Source organism: Pogona vitticeps, chromosome 14 (assembly GCF_051106095.1).
Source record: "Pogona vitticeps strain Pit_001003342236 chromosome 14, PviZW2.1, whole genome shotgun sequence".
NCBI lineage: Eukaryota > Metazoa > Chordata > Lepidosauria > Squamata > Agamidae > Pogona > Pogona vitticeps.
In genome coordinates this window covers 11428702-11439783 of record NC_135796.1, presented here as the reverse complement: position 1 = coordinate 11439783, position 11082 = coordinate 11428702, and the positions used below count along the sequence as shown (strand labels likewise).

Here is an 11082-nt window from a genome sequence, read left to right as displayed (position 1 = left end):
CTATAATGCACGTATTTGAAAGGGATTGTGAGAAGAATCATCTTTGCGTACCAAACCGCAGACCATAGGAAATGATTTGTTTCTCCTGGTGGGAAAGGCTGCCTGCAGATTCTTATAGGAGAAGAGGAGAAACAAAGGAAAAAACTAGTGAAAACAGCATATAAATGGGGGGGGGGGGTAGAGAGAAAGGAAGCGGGTGGTTTGTTATTTAGATGCAGGCTCACACTGCTTGACTTTGTAAATGTCTCTTGGTTTTACTGCCAGCCATAAAACTGAAGATTTATTCACCAGTGAAAGCAAACAATTTCAGGGCTGAATGAAAGACATAATTATGTCATTTAATGAGAGACAGAGCAATTGGCTCTCTCTACTGACTTGGTGGTGATGGAATATTGGAGGGTTTCTTATCTGAAGACACAATGCTGTATTCATCTTGAGTTATACAATTTGCATGCATATCAGCATATTAGACAGTTCTTTCAGTGTTACATCGGGACTTCGGGCCATTGTACCTCCTTCCTACTCCAGTGTACTAGCCTCTCCCCCCCTCAGCAGCCTTTATGAAATCATTTTGGAGCCCCAGTTCTTCAAGTTGTGTCACGCTCAAGTAGAATGTGCTGGAATGAAGATAAGCTTTCATGCAAATAATCACTGGGAAAAACTGAAGAGAGATAAAGATGTCTGAAATAGTAGCAGGCTAGGGTTGCATTTCAGAATGTCTGCTGCTGTGCTCTGCGGGCAGAATCCCGTTGTGTAAGTTGCTCTTGCAGAAGGGTGATGACATCACCTGCAAGGGGAGATTTTTGGTATCTTGAGAGTGCCCTCTTCCACCCTGTGATTCCCACAGCTTCCACATAATGGATCGAGTCACTTGTGAGTCACACAGACCATGGAAAAGAAAATACTCCTTTGCTGGTGGCATCATCATCCTTGCATAGATATAGCTTACAAAACAGATATTTAGTCATTGTTTCTCCCCCCCCCCCCTTTTTTTTAAAGGATCCAACCCACTTGGACAAATTTAATGTTTCCAGCTTTTTCCACGTGAAGAACAACTTAAAAGTGACGGATCCAGGTAAGAGTGACACCAGGGAGGCAAAAGGGAGGTGTAAGGGAAAACATGAATGGGCTTGGGGAAACCAAGCAAAGCCGTCATCAACAGCAAGGCAGGCTCCTAGCTTGGGAGGGCCATTCACATCCCATACACGATTGTGGGGGATTCCAGTCTTTTCTTTCGGACTTCAGCCTCTAGAGGTTCCCCAGCCAGCATGGCTAGTGGTCAGGAATCCTAGCTGCTGAAATCCAGAATATTTGGAGGGCCAAAGATTGAGCCCTTCTGCTCTGGGGCACCCGCTCTTCTTCTACCTGGCTTTCTGATCAACAGCAGGAGTGCCTTTCTGATTATTCTGTTATTTCATTTTTTCCACAATGCCCCCCCCCACAGTAGCAGCGTGCCTGTGGCAACTTCCAGTAATAAAACACTAAAATACCATCAATAGCCAGTAAAACAGTTTAAAAATGTGAAGCAGCAAAGGGTAGAACTGGTGAAGTGTTGCATCGCTAAAAGGACAAATCGAGTTAAAATTGGGTGGGTTAAGGAGGGCACACATTCTTGGGAGGCAAAGAGTTGGAAAATGGCACCAGGGAATATATAAGGAAGGTACCCGTCATTCCATCATACAAGCACCATCACTGAAAAGGTGGTTTTCCCACACTTGGCAGGGGCACCAGGAGAAGTAATAATAATATAATTTTTTAATAATAATAATATAATTTATTGTCATTGTAAGTATATACACAGTATACCCATACAATGAAATTCACCTCTAAAGATAACCTCCATGTCACTGCAGAGTGTTATGAGATACTTAAATTATACCCCTCCCTCTGACAGTTGAAAATGGGAAGGCATTTGACAATAATTATGAATTTTATTAGGGACGTGGTGGCGCTGCGGGTTAAACCGCAGAAGCCTCTGTGCTGCAAGGTCAGAAGACCAGCCATCATAAGATCGAATCCATGCAGCGGAGTGAGCTCCTATCACTTGTCCTAGCTGCTGCTAACCTAGCAGTTCGAAAGCATGTAAATGCAAGTCCATAAATAAGTACCACCTCGGTTGGAAGGTAACGGCATTCCGTGTCTAGTCACGTTGGCCACGTGACCGCGGAAACTGTCTACGGACAAACGCTGGCTCTATGGCTTGGAGACGGGGATGAGCACCGCACCCTAGAGTCAGACATGACTGGACAATTGTCAAAGAGAACCTTTACCTTGACCTTATGAATTTTATTTAATGGTTGATATTACGCTACACGAATGTCTGCTTTTAAAGTATGGTGCTGCTGTATTCATTCATCCATAGCTATTGTGTTGTGTTATTTGTTTTGTAAAACTGCTATCAGAAACGTCTAACGTCCTTAACATGAAATACAAGGACAGTTTTTAATGGGATTCAGCGTTCTTTATTTCTATTTAGAATGGAAATGCATAGGGGGGAAATGGGAAAGTTTGGCGTGTTTGGATATCCTTCTAGATATCGGGATGGAAGCCTCGCCTTGCCCAGTGTCTTTCTGTTCTGCCCCCTTCCTCTCCTGCACCATTCAGAGGAGGAATCCACAAGTTTTCATTTCTGCTTTTGATCAGCCACAGTTTGCCGTGTCATGTAGACTAGGAACTGTAGTTAGGTTTAACCGTTTTTTAGGATAAAACAGCTCAACTTTGGGAACTTGGATTTAAAGCTGGCTTGTGGAACTGAAATGTTAGTTGTATTTTGTTGGTGCAGATAAACTGTCCAGGCCCAACAAACCACAGTTAATCAAGGCCCAACAAACCACAGTTAGCCAACAGCAGAAGAGGATGCTTTTGAACTACTCATCTGAGGCATCCAAGAAGAAGAAAGATAAGTGGGGAGCATACAAGCCCAGGAAGAAGCTGAATTCAATCACATCTCGTTAAATTCCAGTTTAGCCTGATGTCTGAACAGAGCCATAGTTTGCCACTTTACTATCAACCCTCCTCATTTGTTTCCCGGCAGTCCATGTTCCCCCCCCCCAACGCCTTACTTCCTGCATTAGTGGCATTGAAGGAGGAAGGGTACTATCTTCCATTTTAACAGCGAACCAGTGAGATAGGGAACCATGAGAATCGTGTGGATCCTGAGAGGATGTTTCCTAAAATTAATGTTTTGCAGATGAGGAGAAAGCCAGATCAGACCCGTCCTACTACCTGAAGAATGCAAACACCGAGACCCGAGAAACGCTGTCCGAACTTTATAAAGAATTCAAAGGGGATGAACTCCTGGCATCAACCATGAGGGGCCCGGAGAAGAAGAAAGTGGATAAGTTGAATGCAGTAAGTTGAATAAGATGGACACGGCGTGTTTCTGAAAGAGAGTTTGGAGGGAGGAGAGAAATATTCAGTGTAAAGGAGAGATGGGATGGAATTTGTCCCCCCCCCCCCGTTTTTTGTCACAGTACGTTAAGGTAAAGACACAGGAAATGTCCTTTCTGCCATGGGGACTTGGGCCAACGCTGTGCTCGTTTCAGTATCAAGTTAAAACATGGCTCTTTGCTGAATGCTTTAGGGCAGGGGTTCTCAACCTTGGGTCCCCAGATGTTCTTGGACTGCAACTCCCAGAAATCCTGGCCAGCACAGCCGGTGGTGGAGGCTTCTGGGACTTTTCGTCCAAGAACATCTGGGGACCCCAGGTTGAGAAGCCCTGCTTTAGGGCCTAAAAATCCTGCCTTGCCTAGATTTGGCGTTCTAACCTGGTCTACTTGGTCAAGCTTGATTTGAACGAGCATCCATTGAGTGGTATAAACTCTTTAAAAATTTTAATAGAGGATTGGAATGACTCCTTTTATTTCTGTACCCTACCACGATCTTTTGAAATAAGATGAGGTGTGTGTACATATATACAGTAGGTTCCCTATATCCACAGAATCAGTATCTGAGGTTTCACTTATCCGTGGTCTGAAAATATTTAAAAATATATCTATAAGCAGGGAAGCATCCCAAATAATCAAAGTTGGTTTCTCTCTACTTGTCTTGGATTGGTTGGGAGCTTTTCCTGGTTGTTTGTGATTGTTTGTTTGTTTATTTATTTATTGAACTTTTATACTGCCTGATTAGTGCAAGGCAACATTCTGGGTGGTTAACAATCAAATCAACACAACTATTATAATATAACAGTATCAACAAGAAATACAGTAAAGTAAAACAATTGAGTAAACAAACTGACGAATCCATTTTGGAGCGTCTGTATCTTGTTCTACTGTTGGAGAGTCTGTCTCTTGAAATCCTTACGGTGAGATAATTCTACTAAATCCATTGCCCTGTTGTTCCACAGGCTCACTATTCCACAGGCAGAGTGAGTGCCTCCTTCACATCCACTGCCATGGCACCGGAAACAACACACGAAGCAGGTACGTACTGGCACGTAGGGCTGCCTCGCGTATTGTACAGTAGATTGCCATTAGCTCTCAGAACTGGACCTTAGCACAATACTAATTAGAAATGTACAGATTGGAGACACAAAGCGCGAGCAAGAGGGTATTCTAGCCGCCACATCCAGCTTGCCCACTCTGGGAAGGAAACGCTAGTCTTAATGGGCGTCATCTTTGATTTGGTAAAGGGGACCTCAGTCTGGGCTTTTCTCCTGTCCTTACGTCTTCTGTTTCCTTTAGAGAGTTAAATACTAGTTTACTTTTTAAAAATTTCCCTACTGCTTCATCTCCAGTGGCAATTCCAGAGCAGTACAGTGGTGCCCCGCATAGCGCTATGGGAAAACATCGTTAAGCGGAATGGGGAAACCCATTGGAACGCATTAAACTTCGTTTAATGCATTCCAAATGGGCCCAAAACTCAACTGTTCTCCGATGTTTTCCCATGTTCCAGCGGCCATTTTGGGTATCCCAGTGGCCATTTTGGGTGTCCCGGTGGCCATTTTGGGTGTCCCGGTGGCCATTTTGGGTGTCCCGGTGGCCATTTTGGGTGTTTCGGCGGCCATTTTGGGTGTCCGGTGGCCATTTTGGAACCGCCAAACAGCTGTTCCCCCATCGTAATGCGAGCATGCCCTCGCATTAGCGATGGGGAAATCTGCATCGCAATGCGGATTCATCGTTCAACGGTGCGCTCGTTATGCGAGGCACCACTGTATATGTAAAATTATCCCATTTTCATGGACTGGAGCAGTTTGCAACCTACAGAGCCATACACTGTAATAAATGTGTTAAGTCTTTAAAATGTGGATGTTTCAGAGATGTTTCCATTGAGGCCAGTCTTAGGGTTATAGATGGTTGACATGGTTGTCTGAAGCATCTGAGCTTTAGAGGTTCTCAACCCCACCCCCACCCCGACAGACCCGCTTTCTGATTCACCGCAGGTTTCCTTCTTTATTAGAGCCAATTTCTTTCTGTGCACCCGTTGCTGGGAAACAATAGCAAGAGAGCGCTGCGAAACCTCGTGGGCCTCTCATGGACATCTGCTCGTTCGTTGTGGGTCCCAAACACTTGACTTAGAGAGGTGTCGGTCTCATCCCGCATGATGATTCTTATGTACATGAGAAGGAGAAGGTGTCAACTCTATTAATAGAGTTTCAGCTCGTGGCATGTTCGCAGATGACAGAGACAGATATAATTAGTGCTAATTTTATCCTTTGCTTGCATACATTAGCTGCTATTGATGACGATGTGGTGCGATATCAGTATGTGAAGAAGAAAGGCTACATCCGGCTGCATACCAACAAAGGCGACCTCAATCTGGAGTTACACTGTGACATGGTACGGATTCAGATCTTGCTTGTTGCAATCCCCTTTTTCGACTGGCTTCATTTGGGTTTGGGGTGGATGGTGGGGTGATCCAAAGAAGCTAATTGTCCAGTTTTGAGAACAGGAATTCAGGCAGAGAACCTCTTCGAACGAAGCCTTTATTTGTTAATTTTCTAAATGTTATATTTAAAAAAAAAAGAAAAGATTTTTCTTTTGTTAAACAAATATTTATTTTATTTCAAATCTTCCTTTCCGTTCAAAAAAAGTGCTCAGAGTGTCGTAATGGTGGCCACAATACAACACTGACACAACATTTTGATTAGACCGTAATGTATAATGCTAATTCTTTGAAAACATACTGGGTTAAATCTGGTTTCATTCCCACCCTGAGTACATCTATTGAAATCAAAGGGGGTGCATATTTATTTATTTATTTTATTGCATTTATACCCTGCCCATCTAGTCAACTAACTACATGGGTTGATTAACAAGTTCCATTTCTTTAAATAGTTCTACTGTGCATGGGACAAGACCCAGATTTACTGCTTTAAATTCATTTACTGCTGGATTTGTGTGTATCTTTTCTATTCCTTAACCATTCTTGACAATTTTACTGTGTTTAAAAAAATGTATTGTCAATTGCCCCCAAGAACCACAGTCAGGAGTATAAATACTCCAGATTAATATAAATAATAAATAAATCACTCTTTGCATGTCAGAGAAAAGGCTACACACAATCGTTTTGTTCCTTGAACCACAACATTTGTACATGTGGCAGTTTAATCATAGAGATGGGAAAGAATGGCCCCCTCCAGCCACAGTGACGACTTGAATTTATTAACTAGTCCTTTGGGGTTTTTGAATAATTGGAGGAAGGCTTTGTTCACAGAGATTAAATGCTTTCTCTTTCTTTTTTTCCCATATTCCAGTAACAAAGTGGGTCATGCGTTTGACTGTTTAATTATTCTTATTTCACTATCAAGGTTTCACATGCATGTACATAGAAGTATGCATATTTCTAGTGCGCGCTTTATGAATTATTGCATTCTGTGTGAATTTCTGCACCCGTAGCTGTGATGGGAATCTAGGGAAAAAAATTAAAATGAGAAAGAGATGGTAAGGTTAGGGATTTAAAAAATTTTTTTTAATGAAAATGTGAGATACAGTTGACCCAACCAGTTTGGAGAAGTTACTTTTCTAGAATGTGACTTCCAGTATCCAGTCTGTGACTGTGCCAAATAAATGATTCTGGAAGCTGTTGTCCAAAAAAGTAATTTTTAAAACTGCAATAGGAGGAGGTTATATTCTGAGGTGCGGGAACCTGGAACTGCCTAGATGCTACTGGACTGCATCTTTTCCTAGCCCTGATCATCACAGATGATGTGATAAAGGACGGGAACTGCCCAGCAAGGTCTGAGGGTATTTGTTACTCCTATTCCACTCTGTGATTTTGGTGGCACACGGATCATTGGCGTGGCTCACTAGGAGATCTCCCTGGGCTCAGAGAGTCCTGCTGGAGCAGAGGAGTCATCCTGAAAGCATTTCAGCGCATCTCCCAGATGCAACAGGTGGTGTGCGTGGCATGGGCTCGATGCACGATGAGTTGGCAAGGAAGGCAGAAGGATGATGTAAACGTTTCAGCATCACACTGTGCTGGGGTGGTTCTCGGGAGCTTTAATTGAATGTTTAACGCTGACCTATTTTTTCCCCCTCTTTGTTGAGTAAAGCTGAGACAGCTGAGACGATGAAAAAACCTTAGGACACCAGGGCAACCGTTCTCTGGAGCATTCCCAAAACGAGCAGACTGTTTTGAATCATTGATGTCGCTGCGTGTCACAATGGCTTCTGTTCCGTGCGCTTTTTTTCTCTGGCCAAAGTTGTTTCTATCTTTGCGAGTTTTTGAGGCTCTTGTGTCTCGGGTGCCTTTTCCAGCAGGATGCCCGTTAGTCATCCCTCACTGCCGTTGACCCTCGAAGAAGCCTCTGCGCAGTCTGGAGAGTGCAGTTGGCTGTGGAGTCCCAATGCTCCTGAGATGTGGGACTTCCACCATCTGCTCCTGTCCCCTTTTTAATTCAGGGGTGTTGAAATCCGATCAGTTTTTAAGTAACCTTTTGCCTACACAGTGGCACCTGACATGTACTTGTGAATTTTTTTTTTCCTTCGCAGATCAAGAAGTTAGATTTTGTTGAAGGCTGTTGTTTCAGAGCAGTGGGAATGGAGCATAGAAGGGGTTAGGGGGTAAGGCAGTCCAGAAAGGTAGACATGCCTCAATAATTGAAGACCCCAGATTTCAGCAGTAGTGCTTCCACCAATCTAGATTTGAATTATGGTTGTGATCAGAATAGAGAATGCAAATCATCTCTTGTCTTGCCCGTGCATGGGCGGAGGAACGGCAGCATTCATCCCCTGCCTGGTGAGATATCTAAGAAATTTCCTGCCACTCTTGATAGAATTCTTACGATGGCAGGAACCTTACTCTGTGCAGAACTTGCTGGTTTTGTGCATAATCACTTGTAACTAGAATCACTGCTTGCCTTCTTTAAGAATTTGAAGCACTGGGTGGGTTGTTTGAGTCTTTCTTCAAAGTCATCCTTTCCCTCTGAGCTTGGTGTGTACATGCTTTGCTTCTGAAAGGGAAACTCAATGGAGGTATTTGACACAAATGAGAAGAGACAGCCGTTGTCTTGCTCTCGATTTGAAACAAGGAATTTCACAGTGCTTTAAAATTTCTCCCAGAGGGAACTTTTTCCATTCTTAGTTCATAGGAGCTGTAGCCAGTTCATCGCTTGCTGACCATGTTTCTGGTAATAGGCCTCCTTAGCCTTTGTGTGTGCTCAGATGACAAACAAGCAATCTGCTGCAGGGACCATATGTAGAGCCCTATGAACATGATAAAGCCTATGAGAGCTTAAGAGTCCACTGGTGTGGTCTTGGAACCCAAAATCACCTCCACATCATATCGGAAAGAAGTCCAGGCATTGCTATTCTCTCCAGCACACTTAAGAGGGAACACTTAAGCCCTTCCATCTTTGTTATCGTTTTCCCGACATAGAAGAGGACATATATGCTGAGAAGTGGTTTCTGACATCAAATAGGCTCTCCATTATGAACCCTAATTTTCCATAGTTGAATTCATGACCCTCTTTCATCTTTCACGAGTCTCACCGGCCTGTATCAAGGCAGGCACACATGTGATAGAATGAAGGAACAGGGTGGCCGTGGGCCCCAAGCCTCAGAGCAAGAATTTGCTTACAATACGAGGAGTGTGTTTTCACATAAAAATCCACTGCCGGTCTGCCACCCCCAACCCCAGACCGATTCTTAATTTCAGTAGTCTGATTCAGTAACCTGGAAGAGACTTCTTGTTGTTAAGCAGAGGAGAATCTGAATTTTTTACAGATTTACTGCATGACCACCCCAGTGTTCTGGACTCAGTACTGTAAATCTATGGGGCCCAACAGGACCCAAATCTACTGTCTGTCCACACTTTTCGTAAGCTACAGATCCCACTTAGCAGCCAAGGCAAGATACCCCTGTGGTTTGGGGATGTGGAGATGGGACGATTTCCTGTTTAGTTGTCCTTTCTTTGTTATAGTTAGCAAGGGAGCAAAATAAAGAAAAGAAACAAAAATAAGTAACCAATAAAAGAAAATGTAAAACAATTAAAATCGAAGAAGTGGCATCAAGGTGAGCAGACTTTGAAATACAAAGAAAACATAATTTGGGCTGAAAGAGCTTTCTAGGGAGCTGTTGATTCTTGAACCATTTTTGATTCTTTTTTTTTAATGCTGTATAACGTAATACCAACGATACTATTCATAAAATATAAGGGAAAGAAAAGAGGTGTTTGTCTGTTAAGAGTAAGGACCTTCCAACGCTGCACCGTGAAATAGGATCCAGTCAATTAATGCATGGAGCAAGGGTGTGCTTATCTTTCCAGTGGCAACATTGATTTATTTATTCATTTGATTTATTGAATGTGCAATAAAATAGATATGTCCAGATTTTGCACCATATGTTTTAAAACATGAGAAATCCAATAAAGTCACAGTGAAAATAACAGCACAACACTACGAAAGGACACACCGCCACCCCCAAAATGGAATGCGAGTACAGAGATCATCAGGTGCAACGGTAAAGCAGTATTGGAGGAAGCTAGTAAAATATTTTAAGCACTGAAATACTGAAGCCCAGACCTTTGAGCCCCACGGGGGCGTGAAGGGCCGGCTCTGATGGGCCCTCAGCCATTCTCCCGTCTTGTGGCAAAATGATTCAATTTAAGATTTCCATCTGTTAAAGCGGAACGATTTTCTGGGACTTGTGTCAGAAGGATTTCAGTCCGTTTAGGGACAGCCTCCAGTCATGGGTAGGAGGGACCCCCTCTTCCTCTCTCTCCAACTGGGCTGGTTTTTGCTGTTTTTATGCCACTGCCCAAGTGAATTTCTCAGCCCTCTTGGTTATCTGGAGTGGCTTGAGGTTGCATCTTTGGCGTCCACTTTGGAGTCACAGAAATCAGGCACTGGCTTCAGAGTCGAATTAAAATCTCAACCCTAAATGTGTTGAATGAAGGTGACGGTCTTGGGGGAGGGGGATGCTGGCAAAAGTGGAGGATGTGCTGGTGTTAAAACATTGGTGTTTGGGGGGGAGTATTAGAAAGTGCAGGCGGCCAGGGCAGGGGAGAGTAATAGAAGTAGCTACAGTCGTGCCCCGCTTAACGATTACTCCGTATAAGAACGAATCTGCTTCACAACTATGTTTTTTCGCTTTGCGAAGATCAGTTCCCTGCTTCGGGAACCGATTCTTCGCGTTACGACGATCAAAACAGCTGATCGTCGGGTTTTCAAAATGGCTCCCCGCTGTGTTTTTGGATGGATTCCTCGCTCTACAGGCACCGAAAATGGCCACCCTGTGGAGGATCTTCGCTGGACGATGAGTTTTTCAGCCCATTGGAACGCATTGAACGGTTTTCAATGCATTTCAATGGGCTTTTTAATTTTGCTTTACGACGTTTTCGCTCTACAGCAATTTTGCTGGAATGAATTAAAGTCGTTAAGCGAGGCACCACTGTACTTCTGATTGCCTCGAATGCAGCAAACAGGAGGCCTCCTGGGTTACAAAATACATCTAAGAAATCAGGCTGCCTTGCAATTATAAAAGTAGCTGAAACCAGTTGTAATTCTGCAGCAAAAGGAATGGATACACCAGTGATGGCAAAAGGGGAGTGAATGAATTGCAGGCCTATGTCTGGTTATCCCTGGAGAGCTATCATCTGGACTTGGGGAAAGCTGCACCGCCACATAACACAAACTCACAG

At 43.6% G+C, this 11082-nt stretch overlaps 1 protein-coding gene across 1 annotated transcript in view; it reads left to right on the top strand.

The window, feature by feature from the left end:
• PPIL2 (peptidylprolyl isomerase like 2) overlaps window positions 1-11082 on the top strand; it is an 80442-nt gene that overhangs the window by 27777 nt on the left and 41583 nt on the right. Inside the window, exons 9-12 of the mRNA XM_072983183.2 lie at window positions 1000-1075; window positions 3191-3351; window positions 4349-4424; window positions 5674-5780. Coding sequence (XP_072839284.1) covers window positions 1000-1075; window positions 3191-3351; window positions 4349-4424; window positions 5674-5780 — 420 coding nt within the window. The remainder of the gene's footprint in view (window positions 1-999; window positions 1076-3190; window positions 3352-4348; window positions 4425-5673; window positions 5781-11082) is intronic.